The sequence below is a fragment of the Gopherus evgoodei genome, chromosome 1, assembly GCF_007399415.2.
Source record: "Gopherus evgoodei ecotype Sinaloan lineage chromosome 1, rGopEvg1_v1.p, whole genome shotgun sequence".
Taxonomy (NCBI): domain Eukaryota; kingdom Metazoa; phylum Chordata; order Testudines; family Testudinidae; genus Gopherus; species Gopherus evgoodei.
The window spans coordinates 158,014,578-158,031,678 of record NC_044322.1 but is presented as its reverse complement, the minus strand read 5'-3'; the positions used below and the strand labels follow the sequence as shown (position 1 = coordinate 158,031,678).

General features: G+C 41.3%; 1 protein-coding gene across 1 annotated transcript; it reads left to right on the top strand.

Moving 5' to 3' along the window:
• The first annotated feature begins 712 nt into the window (after positions 1-712).
• Positions 713-13,881, top strand: GATD3A (glutamine amidotransferase like class 1 domain containing 3A). Its single transcript, XM_030576671.1, has 7 exons — positions 713-859; positions 4,950-5,002; positions 6,124-6,237; positions 6,620-6,739; positions 9,790-9,882; positions 10,285-10,441; positions 11,096-13,881. Exons 3-7 carry the CDS (start codon positions 6,164-6,166, stop codon positions 11,222-11,224), a joined length of 573 nt encoding a protein of 190 aa, XP_030432531.1. The 5' UTR covers positions 713-859; positions 4,950-5,002; positions 6,124-6,163; the 3' UTR covers positions 11,225-13,881.
• The last annotated feature ends 3,220 nt before the right edge of the window (positions 13,882-17,101 follow it).

Genomic DNA, 17,101 nt, shown 5'->3' with positions numbered 1-17,101 from the left:
CTTTAAGGAAAACAGCAACTATGAAACCTGGCAACACCAATTTGAGCTTAATAATAAAACCCATGAAACTGCCTTGGTTGTGGGCACTTTTTAAGGGACTAGTGGTTAGCACCAAGTTTCAATGTGAATAATTATTAAAACTCACTAAATTAATAACAGCACTTTTTGCAAAGGCAGGTCTGGACAGTGAATGGTCTCTGGGGTCTGATCCTGCAAACTCAGTGCCTGTGGCACACGCTGCTCCCCGCCCGGGGTGAGCCGGCAGTACTGGAGTTGGTAGGAAGGCTGCCGGCTGGGCCCCAGCGCAGACACCAAGCGCGGGGCCGGCTGAGGAGAGGACGGTGGCGGGCGAGGGAGGAGGGGCTGTGGGGGCCCCCGGCTGGCCCAGGGGGCTGCGCGGCGCCCACCACGGAGCAGGCGGAGGCCGAAGCCCGGCAGCCGGTACCGCAGCAGCGGGCAGGGACCTCCCGCCTCTAGCCGGCGCTGTGGGGCTGCAAGGCCCGGCCTGGGGCTCGCTGCTGCAGCGGTCAGGCGCCCGGGCCCCTGCCGCGAGTCCAGCCCGCGCCTCCCCGGAGCCCGGCCATGCTGGCGGCGCGTCTGCTGCGGGCGGCCCCCAGCGGGCTCGCCTCCCTCCACGGCTCCGCCCGCCGCCTGCGCGGGGCCCGGGTGGCCGTGGTGAGTAAGGCCCGGCCGGGGGGTCAGCCCCGTAGCAGGGCTCAGCGCCGGTTGCAAACAGGCAGCCCTGGGCTGCGGGCTGGGGAGCGCAGCCCATGCTGGGGGAGGCGTTTTCCACGTGGGGAGCTCCAGGGAGCTGCGCAGACCCCCTCCCCCCGCGCCCCGGGCGGGTTACAGCCCCAAGGTGAAAGTCTCTGCCTGCTTCTGTACCTGTGTCCCCTGCCTGGCCTGGGCTGTGGCGGGTTTAGTTGCCTCCTTTGATCTTGCTCTGCAGCTGGTGACCCAGCTGGAATCTTTGAGATTAGCAGAGATTATTTGATGTTTAAGGCAGCGGAAAGGGCATTGCTAGTTGAAGGAAACTGGCCATCCACCAAGCACAGTCCTGGGGCTGAAGTGTTCTGCCTCTCCCCTGTTAGGATACCCACTCCAGGTACTGCTGTATTAACAGGGGGAATAATGCTTAAGAATGTAATAATGGCCATACTGGGGCAGACCAGTGGTCCATCTAGCCCAGCAACCTGTCTTCTGGCCTGGGCTAATGCCAGGTGGGTCAGAGGGAATGAACAGAACTGGGCAATTTTAAGTGCTCCATCCCATCATCCAGTCCCAGCTTCTGGTAGTTGGAAGTTTAGGGGCCTCAAGAGCATGGGGTTGCGTCCCTGACCATGTTGGCTAGTAGCCGTTGATGGACCTATCCTCCACGAATAGATCTAATTCTTTTTTTAATTCAGTTATACTTTTAGCCTTCACAGCATCCTGGGCAATGTTTGTTGTGTTAAAAAGAGCTTCCTTGTGTTTGTTTTTAAACCTGCTTCCTATAAATTTAATTGGGTCCCTAGTTCTTGTATTATGGGAAGGAGTAAGTAATACTTTTCTATTCACTTTTTCCACACCATTCATTTTATAGGCCTCTATCATCTCTCTCATTAGTCATCTCTTTTCTAAAATGAACAATTCCACTCTTTTTAATCTCTCCTCATATGGAAGGTGTTGCATACCCGTAGTCATCTTTGTTGCCCTTCTCTGCACCTTCTCCAATTCTAATACATCTCTTTTGAGATTGTGTTACCATAATTGCATGCAGTATTCAGGGTGTGAGCCTACCATGGATTTACATAGTGGCTATATGATATTTTCTGTTTTTATCTACCCCTTTCCTAGTGATATCTAACATTGTTAGCTTATTTAACTGCCGCTGCACATTGAGTGAAAATTTTAAGAGAACTAGCTATGATGAATCTAAGATCTCTTTCTTGAGTGGTAACAGCTAGTTTAAATCCCATTGTTCTGTACCTATAGTTGTGATTATTTTCCCCAGTATGTGTTACATTGCACTTTTCAACACTGAATTTCATCTGCCATTTTGTTGCCTGTTTGCCCAGTTTTGCCAGATCCTTTGCAATCTTTGCAGTCAGCTTTGAATTTACCCAAGAATCTTGGGCCAAAATAGGTCATTTTGTATCATCGCCACATTTTGCCACTGCACTGTTCACTGCCCTTTTCTTAGATCATTTATGAATATATCAAACTGCACTGGTCACAGAACAGATTCTGGGAGTCCCTTCTAGTTCCCTCTCCATTGTGAAAACCAACCATTTATTTCTACGCTTTGTTTTCTATCTTTTAGCCATGAGATGGCCTTCCCTCTTATCCCATGACTGCTTATTTGCTTAAGAGCCGTTGGTGATGACCTTGTCAAAGGCTTTCTGAAAGTTTACTCACCATATTGATTGGATCTCTTTTGTCCATGTGCTTGTTGACACCCTCAAAGAATTCTAAGAGATTTGTAAAAAGAAGTCATGCATCACCAAAGACGCTTCCCCAGCATATTGTGTTTATCCATGTGTCTGATAATTCTGTTCTTTATTGTAGTTTCAAGCAATTTGCCTGGTACTGAAGTTAGGTTTATCAGCCTCTAATTGTCAGGATGACCTCTGAAGCCTTTTTAAAAAATGAGCATTACATTAGCTACTTCCAATCATCTTTTACAGATTGAAGCTATAGATTACATACCGCAGTTAGTAGTTGTGCAATTTCATATCTGAGTTTCTACAGAACTCTTGGTTGACTACCATCTGCTCCCAGTGACTTATTACTGTTTGTTTAATCAATTTGTTCCAAAATCTCCTGTATTGACATCTCAGTTTGGGCAACTTTCTGAGATTTATCACCTGAAAAGAATGGATGGGTTTGGAGATCCCCCACATCTTCTGCAGTGAAGACGGATGCAGAGAATTAATTTAGCTTCTCTGCAACAGCCTTGTATTCCTAGAGTGCTCCTTTAGCACCTCGATTGTCCAGTGGCCCTACTAACTTTTGTCAGGCTTCCTGTGTCTGATGTACAGCAAAAAATGTTGGCTGTTTGTTTTTGTGTCTTTAGCTGGTTGTTCTTCAAAGTCTTTCCTGGCCTGCCTAATTATACTTTTGCACTTGACTTGACAGAGTTTAGAGACAAGTAGAAGAGAGTCTCCTGAGAGAGGATGTGTGGGTGTTAAACTGATATCAACAGTTAGTTTGTTTATATATATATATATATATATATATATATATATATATATATATATATATATATATATATATATATATATATATGTATATATATATGTATATATATATATATATATGTATATGTATGTATGTATGTCACTTTACAGTACTCGCTGCCTGAGCTGAAACTTTATTTTATTTAATCTGGTCTATGACATAGTTTGACTTTTTGTACACACACTTCAGACCAAACTGTACATTGGGTTCACTCCTGCAGTCTAATTTGCATAGGGCCTAAGGAAAGATAAATTAGTGGAGGTGGTAAAGACTCTAATGAAGTGAATAATGTCAAAAGCTATTTGGTACTTAATAGTTGCAAGGAATCCATGATAAATAAGGTTAAAATTGGAGAACATCTAGGAGCTAGCTACCTAAATATTAACAGGGTTGAAATGATGTCTGTAGCAGAAATAATAATCAGAAAAGCAGAGTACGAAGGAACTGGGAATTAAAATAGGCTGGAATTCAGTCCCAAATGGGAAAATCAACAGTAGTAAGTATTTAAGGTACAGTTGGGAAAGTTATGGGCAAAATGCATTCCAATAATACCTTAAATGCTAAGCGAGCAACCAAAAGCAGTGTGCTGGTGTGGGGAAATACAGAACCGCATAAAAGGGAACCAGAGGGCATTAAAATTACAAAAGAAACTGGGAAAGAGGAAACTGGACAGGTTGTAAAAATAAAATCTAAAGAAGTAAATTGTACAGAGCATCTTAAATAACAAGCAGTTTTAAATATATATATAAAATATGCATGCAGTGGATAACTGATAAAGCACCCACTAAGCTGATTAAAAATGAGGGGAGAGCTTGGGTTAAGAAAGTTGAGTTCTTAAAGGGACACTGCCAATTGGAAACCTAGTCACTGTTTAAAGCATGAATTTAAAATAGTTTCAGGAACTACAAAGGCTCTTGGAATTTTTTGTGTCTTTACAGTCACAATTGCCCTATTTTAAAAATCTCTCTCTCTTTTTTTGTTGCTGTCTGAAAGACCCACACAAACAGGGAAAACTGACTATATACCCAGTGTGTCAAATGCACAAAGTAAGCAAACTGCAGAAATTGGGGAACATTATTTTCTCTAATCTCCTTCAGTTCCATTGTTCTTCAGTAATAGCTAGGATAGATTCAGACATGGGAGGACACACTTAGCTAACATGGCTAATAAGGGAAATTCAGTTGAGCTATTTAGTATACTTAGATTTTAAAAAATGACTTAGCCATTAATCTCTGATATGGATCCTAAGAATAAGAGTCATGTAACAGGTAAAATAGAGTGTCATAAATTCTGACTTTTGAGGCGCGCCTTTTAACTCCCTTCTGTTTTAATGAAAAGTTTACGTATGCATCAAGGTCTGAATATAGTCCATTATATGTAAGATCACCCTCCTTACATATCTTAGGAGCATGAGAGCTCATAATATTATTTTTAGCCACTTTTGTGACTACCATCACATTTTAAAACTGTGTCAGTTTTTCAAGTCTGAGAAAAATGCAAAATACTTTTTTGCTTTTCAACTCAGTAGTAACTGCTGAGCCATTTGCCTGAATCAGAACAAGCTACTATAAATAGGACATCCCAGTTCTCGTGTAACCCATCAGTACTGAGACCACTATCGGTTTTGTTTGATAAGATTGCAGCTGCAATTGCTTTATCCCCAAATGCTTGTGCAAGACCCCTAAAATACATATTTTGTCTGAAATATTGTGCTGATTTTCTCTTTGCAGGTCTTGTCTGGATGTGGTGTGTTTGATGGTACGGAAATCCATGAGGCCTCAGCGTAAGCAGCTTTGCCTTATTGCAGAGTCCAGAAATGTATTCTTCACATGATTAGAGCATTTTATTCTAATTAATTAATTTCCAGTTTCCCAGGGTTGTCGGTACTCCCCTGGAAGAGCCTTGATGGTGTGTGGTTTTCTTCCAGAGTTCGTTCTTTCCATACACCATGAAAATCTACCACTTTGTCTCAGCTTTATGGTTCTCCTTAAGTTCTCATATTGCATGCTTCCCGATGAGAAGTGGGCAGACTCCATCACCACCACATGCTATGCCAGAGCAATGAGCTATTGGTAGACAATCCTCTCCCAAGAGCAAGCTGCTGCTCTAGCATTTCCAGCTCAGGAAACATGACCACAGACTTCACTTATTTCCTAATCACCTTTCTGGGCCAAGTTCTAGTGCCAGGATTGTTAATGTTCAGACTGAATTTGACCTATCATACTGTACACCAGATAATGGGACATTGATCTTAATGTACTTTTGTGAGACTTTTGGACTCTTCTTACAGTTCTGAAGGAAGACTGTACTGGTTTCTCTAACAAGAGTAAATAACGCAGCAATCAAAGGGGTTTAAGTACCATCTGCAGCTCATCTAGTTTTCCACTTCACTTCCCCCCTTGACAGGATATAATAAATGCCCTATAGAGTGCTGCCCAAGCTTTTCCTGTCTTGCCCCTCCCCTTACCAGTAATGGAATCTGTCTGTACCTCTCTCCTCCCCACTGCACCCCCCCCCCCATTACTGCACAGTTGGCTCAGCAGAGGAACACGTGTGCTGAAGGCGGAGCTGGGGGCAGAACTGGGAATGGTAGAGGAGCTGGGCTAGATAGTGCTCCTTCCCACTCCCCGTGGGCATTGGCCCAGGCCCTGCTGCATGCACCCCCCTGAATGATGTTCTGCACCCCCTTAGGGAGGCGCACCCCACAGTTTGGGGACCATTATCCTATACAGTCTCTAAAAACTGACACTTTGCGGTCATTTTGTATGCTACTTTGTCAGTGCTGTTTTCCAAAACGTAATCTATTTCTGGTAGGACTCAGAACCAGATAAAAACCTGCTCTAATTGGCTCCTTAAGATTCCCTCTCTTCTAAGGCTTTCATCATATTTGTACCTATTTTATAGCATTTTGGTTCACCTGAGTCGTGGGGGAGCTGAAGTTCAGATGTATGCCCCAGATATTCCTCAGATGCACGTTATTGACCACAGCAAAGGGCAACCAGCTGAGGCTGAATCAAGGTAAGAGCTACAGTTAATTTGCAGAAGATGACTGCTGCTTCTTGAGCTTGTGCCACAGGGATGTGCTGCAGAAGTTATGCCCTATGCTAAATATTTACTAGTAGCAATTTTCCCAAAGTGTTTAACATTATGCCAACTAATATTTTGTATGTGAGAAAAACTTAGATTCTTTGTCTTTTGGCTGCCACCTAAAACCTTATCCCACTTCTTGCTCATGGGTACTGTATATTCCAGTTCTATTTCAGAAGCAGCTGTAGCTCTAGTTATTCAGGGTCATTATTTTCGGCTCTTCAAAAATAACACTCTTCTCTTACATAGTTTTACCACACTTGTGCATGCACTGGCTTCATTACTCTTATTGCTTTATTTGTTGTTCTTCAAGAAATGTTTTAGTGGAATCATCAAGGATTGCTCGTGGTAAAATCACAGACCTGGCTAAACTTAGTACAAAGGACTATGATGCTGTGATATTCCCTGGTGGATTCGGAGCTGCTAAAAACCTGTGAGTGCCAAACTAAGTAAAGTGATACAGAAATCCTTTATGCATAATTCAGACAGTAATAATAGGAAACAGTGGCCTTTTTACAAAATATGTTAGTTTACATAGTCTACCTCAATGCTTCTCAGCCAGGGGCATACAGAGGTCTTCCAGGGGCACATCAACTAATCTAGAAATTTGCCTAGTTTTACAGCAGGCTACATAAAAAGCACTAGCGAAGTTGGTACAAACTAAAATTTCATACAGACAATGACTTATTTATACTGCACTATATACTGTACACTGAAATGAAAGTACAATGTTTATATTCCAGTTGATTTATGTTATAATTAGTGCTGTCGATTAATTGCAGATAACTCACGCGATTAATTTTTTTGAGTTAATCTCAATTAAAAAAAATTAATCGCGATTAATCGCGGTTTTAATCACACTGTTAAATAGAATACCAATTGAAATGTATTAAATATTTTGGATGTTTATCTACATTTTCATATATATTGTATTCTGTGTCATCATTGAAATCAAATTATATATTATTTTTATTACAAATATTTACACTGTGAAAATGATAAACAAAAGAAATAATATTTTTCAGTTCACCTCATACAAGTACTGTAGTGCTATCTCTTTGTTGTGAAAGTGCAATTTACAAATGTAGATTTTTTTTGTTACATAACTGCACTCAAAAACAAAACAATGTAAAACTTTAGAGCCTACAACTCCACTCAGTCCTCCTACTTGTTCAGCCAGATGCTAAGACAAATAAGTTTCTTTACATTTACAGGAGATAATTCTGCCCTCTCCTGATTTACAATGTCACCAGAAAGTGAGAACAGGCATTTGCATGGCACTTTTGTAGCTGCCATTGCAAGGTATTTATGTGACAGATATGCTAAACATTCTTATACCCCTTCATGCTTTGGCCACCTTTCCAGAGGACATTCTTCCATGCTAATGAAGCTTGTTAAAAAAATAATGCATTAATTACATTTGTAACTGAACTCCTTGGGAGAAAATTGTCCCCTGCTCTGTTTTACCCACATTCTGCCATATATTTCATGTTATAGCAGTCTCAGATGATGACTCAGCACATGTTGTTCACGTTAAGGACACTTTCAATGCAGATTTTACAGAACACAAAGAAGATACCAATGTGAGATTTCTAAAGATAGCTATAGCACTTGACCCAAGGTTTAAGAATCTGAAGTGCCTTCCAAGATCTGAGAGGGACGAGGTGTGGAACATGCTTTCAGAAGTCTTAAAAGAGAAACACTCCGATGCGGAAACTACAGAACCCAAACCACCAAAGAAGAAAATCAATCTTCTGCTGATGGCATCTGACTCAGATAATGAAAATGAACATGCATCGGTCCGCACTGCTTTGGATTGTTATCGAGCAGAAATCATCATCAGCATGGACACACATCCTCTGGAATGGTGGTTGAAGCACGAAGGGATTTATGAATCTTTAGCACATCTGGCATGTAAATATCTTGTGACGCCAGCTACAACAGTGCCATGTGAATGCCTGTCCTCACTTGCAGGTGATGTAAACAAGAAGCCGGCAGCATTATCTCCTGCAAATTTAAACAAACTTATTTGTCTGAATGATTGGCTGAACAGGAAGTAGGACTGAGTGGACTTGCAGGGTCTAAAATTTTACATTGTTTTATTTTTGAATGCAAGGGCTTTTGTACATAATTCTACATTTGTAAGTTCAACTTTCATGATAAAGAGCTTGAACTACAGTACAGGTATTAGTTGAATTGTTAATATTTTATTTGTACAGTGCAAATATTTGTAATTAAAAATACTCATATAAAGTGAGCACTGTACACTTTGTACTCTGTGTTGTAACTGAAATCAATATATTTGAAAATGTAGAAAACTTCCAAAAATATTTAAATAAATAGTATTCTATTGTTAACAGTGCGATTAATCCCAATTAATTTTTAATCACTTGACAGCCCTAGTTATAATTATATGTTAAAAAGGAGAAAGTAAGCAATTTTTCAGTAGTAGTGTGCTGTGACATTTTTGTATTTTTATGACTGATTTTGTAAGCAAGTAGTTTTTAAGTGAGGAGAAACTTGAGGGTACACAAGACAAATTGGACTCCTGAAAGAGGTACAGTAGTTGGAAAAGGTTGAGAGCCACTGGAGCTAAGGAAGACTTCTTTCAAATTGTTTGGGGATTCCCATAGGATAACATTTTCAGTGCTGCACATGGATGGGTGGGCGGGGGTTTCCCTACGTGATTATTCTTATTGTTAGACTGGCATTTTGTAATCTGCAAATTCCACACTGAAAAATTTCCCTCCCAAACTAAACAGCAGTTCTAGTGCTTAAACACCACATTTAAAAAAAAACAAAAAAACAACCTTTCCTTTCTCTGTGGTGGTGGTTTTTGGGGCATGATGGAGGGACGTGAAGATTATAAAACTTTTAATTTTAGATCATCTCCAGTATCTTTCTCTTTCTGCCTGAGTCTATAGAAAGTATTGGGATAATATTAAACTAATCACTAATTAATTTCCCTTCAAAAAGTTCATGGATTAGCCTAGTGAAACCCCCATGTGTCTTGTGACCAATTAGTCGTCTTGTCCTCTGATTCTTTTGAGAAATTTGAGTGTATTTTTTTTAACCATCTGTCCTGGATGGTTTAGCCGCAACAAATCCTGCATCTTGGCAGAGGGTTAGACTAGATGACCCTTGTGGTCCCTTCTAACCCTGTGGTTCTGTGATTCTATGAAATGGCTTCTTCTAGGATGTTCCTTGATATGTTGTCATAAGAAATTATTTTTCTGTTCTGGTAATGATCTGAAAATCTGTTAGCTTTGCTGTACTGTTTCTGCAAAATGTTAGAAGGCTGATTTGGTAACACTTAGTACTTAGTTAAAACGAAGATTTGTGGTTTATAATTTGTTACTTGATGCAGTGAAGAGTTCATGTCCACTTTCCATTTTTGACGTCCATTGAGAGCTGCTCTTAGTGTGTACATATAAAGTCATAGCATTATACTGAGGTGTTAATGAAAGCCTCTTGTTGTGGCAGTTCCACCTTTGCTGTGGATGGGAAGGATTGCAAAGTGAATGGAGAGGTTGAACGTGTCCTGAAGGAGTTCCACAAAGCTGGAAAACCCATTGGGTATGTACATTCTAGGTGCATTGGGTATGGTACATTTAGAGGAGCAATTAAAAGTACTGTTGTGTAGTTGATAATTTATATGAAAGCAGAGATAAAGCAAATTCTAGATAAGTTGGAGGATGTTAGTCTTTGAGCTAGAAAAAATGTATTCAGCCTTGCATTTATTACTGGTTAATTTAAAAAAAAAAATTCTTCTTTCAAGATGGTAAGAAGAAAGAGAAGTCCAGCTAAGAAAATGTTTACTTTCCTTGCCAGGAAAAGCCTGATAATGTTTGAAAGAAATTACCTTTTCATGTTTTACATTATGATCTTTAAATACATATGCATTTGAATCTTCATAATTATAATTAATCCTTTTAATTAGTAATCTCATTGGAGCAACGTTTTCTATTTTTCTTGTAGCCTGTGCTGCATTTCACCAGTGTTGGCTGCAAAAGTACTCTCTGGTGCTGAAGTTACTGTGGGACATGAAGAAGAGGAAGGTGGGAAATGGCCTTATGCCGGAACTGCAGGAGCCATTAAAGCACTGGGAGGAAAACACTATGTAAAAGAAGTAACTATATCCTTTCCAATTAATAATCAGTGACCACATGTTGAGGGACACTGCTATTCTTAATGTATAAATCAGCACAGTTGCAAAAATATACAGAGTCGATGCTTAACTGTTGATAGTCTGGTAGGACTGTACTGTAGTATGATACATGTGGACTAGGCAACATTATTCTCATTGATTTATCAGATTAATAGTGTGACTGAATCCTTACACATGGCGCTCAGTTGTTGCCTGAAAATTCCTCTAGCACAGCCAGTACCGCAGTTAAGTCAGAAGTGCTATACATAATGGCCTACAAGTACAATCTATCCATGGGAAAGGACCTCATAACTAGTCAGTTTTGTTTGAAATTCATTTCTTCCTTTTTCCAAAAGTCTAAAGCAGTGACCAAGACATCTTTACCCTGAAGCATTAACGTCTAAGCAAGGAGTTTCCTATCTTTTCATGTAATCTTTAGTGCTCTTTTCCCCATTGATGCAGTACTGGTATTTCTGACAAAATAAGTAGAACATCTCCATTCCGAGGCTACAACGATGACCACTTTTACATTCCTTGGGGGTTGGGGAAGATATTTTTTGAAGATGTAGGTGGTGGTGGTTCATTCTACAGACAGCATCTTCTAATACTAGGTTGGCTGTGGTTTCCTTAACTCTCTTCCACGAAGCTCATGTAGACGTGAACAACAAGATGGTTACTACCCCAGCGTTTATGTGTGAAACGGAATTACATCACATCTTCGATGGTATTGGGGCCATGGTAAAGGGTGTACTGAAATTAACAGGCAAATGAAGTGACTATCTGTAATAATAGTAGTAAGTTTTAGGAAGTTAAGAGTATAATACCAGAAATATGCATCAGTGGAAACGTATTTCCCCTGCTTGCCCCTTTAGCACTTTTATAAACCCAGACATAAAGTTGACAGTCTGATTCCCAGCTCTGTTCAGATATTGCAAAAATGTTTGCTATATAAATGCATTGATTTCCAAGCACATCCTCACAAAAGGGGCTGCTGACTGGCTCTTTGAGTAAAGGTAATGCATCCTGTAACCTTAATAATTCTTTGGACTTGGACAATTGGTGAGGGTTGTGTGAGAATGTTCTGAGACCAGCCAGCATACTATTCCACCAGAAAAAAACCTCCATTCCTTCGAAAAATACTTGGGACACACATAAAAACTGAATGACGTGAATACTGTGGAGTCAGACTATTTGGAGCAGCAGCTTGGTGCAGTGAAACTGAGCATAGGGCTGGATTGCTTTGTAGATTTCACAGTTCTGTTTTCAGAGGCTGCATGGTGTGGTTGAAATGCACTAGTTTACATTGCTGTTGCAAGGAGTAGATACAGCTGCTATAGGATTGACTGCCATTCAGAGATGGGGAGTGAAGTGACTGCTGTTCTTTCTGAGGAAAGCTATGTTAAAATGTGTCCCTGGCTAGTCTAGCTGCCTTCCATTTAAACAGCTATTGTATTTGTTTCTCTGTGTGTGTCAGTCTGAACTTTTGGCATTGAGAGAGTGCTGGGATTTGGAGACAGAGAAATTTAAGAGGACTGAACCATAGAGACACACTTACCCGTGTGTTTCAAGCAAGGCGGCAATAGTTTGCTGCGAATGCAGTCATTTCTTATGTCCATGAGGTAAAAATCATCATCAGCTTTGATGTAGCCTAATGGAAACAGTCATTTCTATGCCTCATGGTTAACTCAACATTAATTAAAACATTGTGTTGCACAGCCCTCCTTTCCATATTCTTTTCATGTTTTTTTTTTTTCTGTTTTAAAAGGTGTAGTTTTCCAAATACGAATAAATCTGTGTGTCAACGGCAGGACACACCTTACTATAAATGACCTAGCATTTTGAAGACTCTCTCTCCTAATTTAACTGCGCAATAGACCTTTTATATCTAAAAGAGGGCTTGACACAAAGAAAAAGTATCAGCGACAGTGCCTTCTACATTTTAAAGATATCTTCCACGTGAACGTAGTTACTTGTCTAGCAATGGGCAGCAGGCTGACTCCAGTGCTATTACCACCTTCCCCTTTCCAGACTAACAGCGCTCCTTCCATTAAAAATACAATCAAATGTAAGAAGAATAAGGTATAAATCACTTAAATGTTGTCCAGCTATTTTCTTTTCCATTTTCCCGCATATCTCTTTTAATCATAGAATATTTGCATTTAAAGGAGCCTTTAGTGATTCATAGAGTCCAACAATCTTCAGCATTTCCATCTCTTTCCTAATTTTTGTTTATTTGCTTATTTTTATTTCTCTTCCTGCCTCATTAACTTTTTTCTTTATAGGCCAGCATAGCATTCTGTTTCTTGTATTCTCTTTGAGCTCCAAGTTGTCTGTCTTTCTCTCTATTCACAGAAAAATAATGTCAACATAATAGAACTTTTGTGCTCCATGGGCACCAGCTTTTCACATAGAAGTACCATGTTCCAAATACATTTGCCCTGTGTTTTTTAATCAACAGGAATTTTAAGACATGTACACAGTTGTTTTTCAAGAGTCTCAGTTCTTTTGCTCCTATTATGACGATGATCTTAAAAGGTTACAACATGGATTTTGAGGATGTTTTTGCCAGCACATAGTCTGCTAATTTGTTTACTCTGTGATGTAATGATATCAATATGCATTGTTCTGCTTATTGGTGCTTTTCTTATCCAGACTTCAGGCCTGCTGTCCCTGTTAAGAAAACTAAACTAGTTTTGATGTGGCTACAGAATTTTTGTGTGTGTGGTTTTAGTACTACAGTAAAACACTGTACATAAAGTTAACAAAAATGTCATGTATGAGATGTTCCAGGGAATATATATATCATAGTGAGTGTTTCAGTTAAAGGTGTTTCTTGTAAATTTAAACTAATGAGCTTCATTTAGATTCTGATGTGGTCCAATTGTGTGATAGCGCATTGTGGTATAAATACTATCTATGCCCTTGACTGGAAAGCGGTGGGGATTTAAGAAGTTGCTTTTCCTTTGTAAAAAAAGATGGTTCTGTTTGAAAAACTGTGTTCTTAACCTTGTTTAATCAATGCTCCTGTAAAAAAAGAAAAATACTCTTATGGAAGAGATTTTTTCTCTATTAGAGCATTTTTTTTAAAATACAAAACATTTTTGTTTGGTACAAGTCCAGCGTGAGCTGAGGTTTTGAAATTGCACCACAAGCATATGCACTATTTCCGTTGATCACCTTAATAGTTAAAACTGTGAGCTTCAATGGTATCCTCTCTTGTAGAGGTTCTCAGGAAGCTAAAAACAAGAGCTGCATACAAATTATATTAAGTGTGTTTGGGTGGAGGTTAGTAAACTTCATATTGCTCATGATTTGTTACAATGCTGGGTTTGTGTGTGCAGAAATTGTAAGCTATCAAAGGAGCAAGAATAGAAGTGTAAGACATTGTTTTCATGTAGCTGACTACAAATAAAGGCTGCTTCCATATGTTTCTCTTGTAAATTTATTTATGAATCAGCTTCTCTTTTTCAGATATAAGGTTATCTTAGTGGGGAGAAGGCAGGGTTTGAACCTTATTGAGGGTATGAAATGTTCTAACTTTCTTTAAAAGTTGAGTCAGTGGGAAAGCTCTAGAAGAAGGGGCTGTATAAAAGGAATTTTGTAAGCACCATTCTTAAACATGTGCCTTCCTTACATGTGCAGGAATTAAAAAAGAGTAGTATATAAACAGCACTGCAAAACGTACAGTACTTTGCCTGTCGATGGTAGTGAACTCCTAGGATTAGTGAGAACTCCTACACTCTGTGATAGCTGTTCTATCTTCTACAGGGCTGTGTGTGTACCTCTTCTAGGCACTACATCTCCCAGGGTCTAGGGGGAGGTTTCTCTTTAGATTCTCATCTTACCACAATAAATCTGTTGCATGTTAAGATTTTTCATACCTGCAATTCCCAGTGAGTGCAGCTCCATTAGAGGTAGCTGTAGTGCAGATTCAGGAATCTTTCCTTTCTGCTAGAATAAAGCTTCCCTTTCTCTGGGCTAGACAGAGGTGATCTTTTTGAGAAGGGGAGACATTTTGAAGAAATAGCTCGCCCTGTATCACCACCAGTCATTGCAGAATTAGGCCACAGATCAAGACAATGCACAGCTCTTCAATGCTGGTTAATTCACTGAATGTAGCTACCCAAATAAGAGTGACTTCCAGAAATACTTTCTTTCAACCGTGCCCTCTTTGGACATTTGCAATCCTGGTCATGGTTATCTATGGCTTTGTGACCTCCAGGTTGGATTGCTGCAATGCCCTGTGCGTGGGAATAAACATACAAGACTCCAACTAGCATAGACTCCAACAGTGCACCTAGTAAGCAGCAGTGATGGAAGAGAACACATCACCCTGGAGTTCTGGTTTCTGTACTGCAGCCCATTTAATAATGGATCAAGGTCACGGTCTTAATTTCCCAAGTTTTCATGAGCTTGGGACTCTTACTTGGAACCCAGCCATCAGTCAAGAAGACCTTTTAAGACAGCTGTGCCCCTTATGAATAAGGAAGCCACCCACAAAAAGAGGGAGTCACGAGTGCTGGGGACAGCTTTTTTCAGGACTGGCACACAGTTGTGGAAGTGCATTCAATGGGGAAATCAGGAGGAACGTGAGCTTCACTGCTTTCACATAGACGAGACTTGGCACTTTGCCTGCCCTCAGCAAGCAATGCATTTTAAAACATCTCTTCAGCACCAAGGAGAGGTAAGGGAGAAAGAACCAAACACAAAAGAATGAGGCCTGGTCTACACTATGCGTTTAAACCGATTTTAGCAGCGTTAAACCGATTTAATGCCACACCCATCCACACTACAAGGCCCTTTATATCGGTTTCTGTACTCCTTCCCAACGAGAGGAGTACTGCTAAAATTGGTATTACCATATCGGATTAGGGCTAGTGTGGCCACAAATCGACGGAATTGGCCTCCGGGCGGTATCCCACAGTGCACCACTGTGACTGCTCTGGACAGCAATCTGAACTCCAATGCCTTGGCCAGGTAGACAGGAAAAGCCCCGCGAACTTTTGAATTACATTTCCTGTTTGCCCAGCGTGGAGCTCTGATCAGCACGGGTGGCGATGCAGTCCCAAATCCAAAAAGAGCTCCAGCATGGACCATACAGGAATACGATGTAAGGGGAGACAAATCTGTTCTATCAGAGCTCCGTTACAGAAGACGAAATGCCAAAGTGTTTGAAAAAAATCTCCAGGCTACACAGTGCTGCGTGACAAGCGTAACGGAAAGCCAAAGAATCAAATGGACGCTCATGGAGGGAGGGAGGAGGTACTGAGGACTCCAGCTATCCCACAGTCCACAGCAGTCTCCGAAAACTATTTGTATTCTTGGCTGAGCTCCCAGTGCCTGTAGGTTCAAGCACATTGTCCAGCGTGGTTCAGAGTATAGCTCGTCAATTTACTCCCTCCCCCCACCACGTGAAAGAAGAGAGAGAGAAATCGTTTCTCGACTTTTTTCAGTGTCACCCTATGTCTACTGAATGCTGCTGGTAGACGCGATGCTGCAGCAGTGAAGAGCAGTATCTGCTCCTCTCCCGTCCCTGGTGGCAGACAGTACAATATGACTGCTATCCGTTGTCACCATCAGCCCGTGAGTGCTCCTGGCTGGCCTCAGGTGAGGCTGGCCGGGGGCGCCTGGGTAAAAATAGGAATGATTCCTGGTCATTCCCAGTAGATGGGACAGAACGGCTGGTAATCGTCCTCATCATAGCAACTGGGGGCTGAGCTCTATCAGCCCCCTCCCTTTCCTGTGTAAAGAAAAGATTCTGTACTGCCTGGACTATCATAGCAGCGGGATGCTGGGCTCCTCTCCTCCTCACCGCTTAATGTCCTGCCTGGATTGTCATAGCACCGGGAGGCTGCCTCCCCCTCATTTTATCTCACTAACAAGTCACTGTTTCTTATTCCTGCATTCTTTATAACTTCATGACACAAATGGGGGGACACTGCCACGGTAGCCCAGGAAGGTTGGGGGAGGAGGGAAGCAACGGGTGGGGTTGTTGCAGGGGCACACCCCCCCCGTGAATGGCATGTAGCTCATCATTTCTGCAGGATTTGACACAGAGCAGCTGTGCTCTCTGATACACTGGTTCTCTAGGACACTTGCAACCATATTCTAGGCAGGACCGACTCTATTTTTAGAAACCATAAAGGAGGGATTGACTCGGAGTCATTCCCAGTTTTGCCTTTGCGCCCCCGGCCGACCTCAGCCAGGGGCACCCATGATAGCAGCAGACAGTACAGAACGACATATAACCGTCATCTTACTACCAATTTACAATGGCAGCAGATGGTACAGAATGACTGATAACCGTCTCTGCTATCATGCAAAAGCAAATGAATGCTGCTATGTAGTGCTGCAGTAACACCTTTGTTAGCGACATCCAGTACACATACGGTGACAGTGGAAAAAAAAGCTGAACGGGCTCCATGGTTGCCGTACTATCGCGTCTGCCAGGGCAATCCAGGGAAAAAGGGTGCGAAATGATTGTCTGTCGTTGTTTTCCCGGAGGAAGGAATGAGTGATGACATTTACCCAGAACCACCCGCGACAATGATTTTTGCCCCATCAGGCACTGGGATCTCAACCCAGAATTCCAAGGGGTGGGGGAGACTGCGGGAACTATGGGATAGCTACAGAATAGCTACCCACAGT

Coding starts and splice junctions, on each gene's coding strand:
- GATD3A (XM_030576671.1), top strand. CDS start 6,164: ATGTATGCCCCAGATATTCCTCAGATGCACGTTATTGACCACAGCAAA. Junction 9,883..10,284: donor AAAGCTGGAAAACCCATTGG/GTATGTACATTC, acceptor TTTTTCTTGTAG/CCTGTGCTGCATTTCACCAG. Junction 10,442..11,095: donor ACTATGTAAAAGAAGTAACT/ATATCCTTTCCA, acceptor ACTCTCTTCCAC/GAAGCTCATGTAGACGTGAA.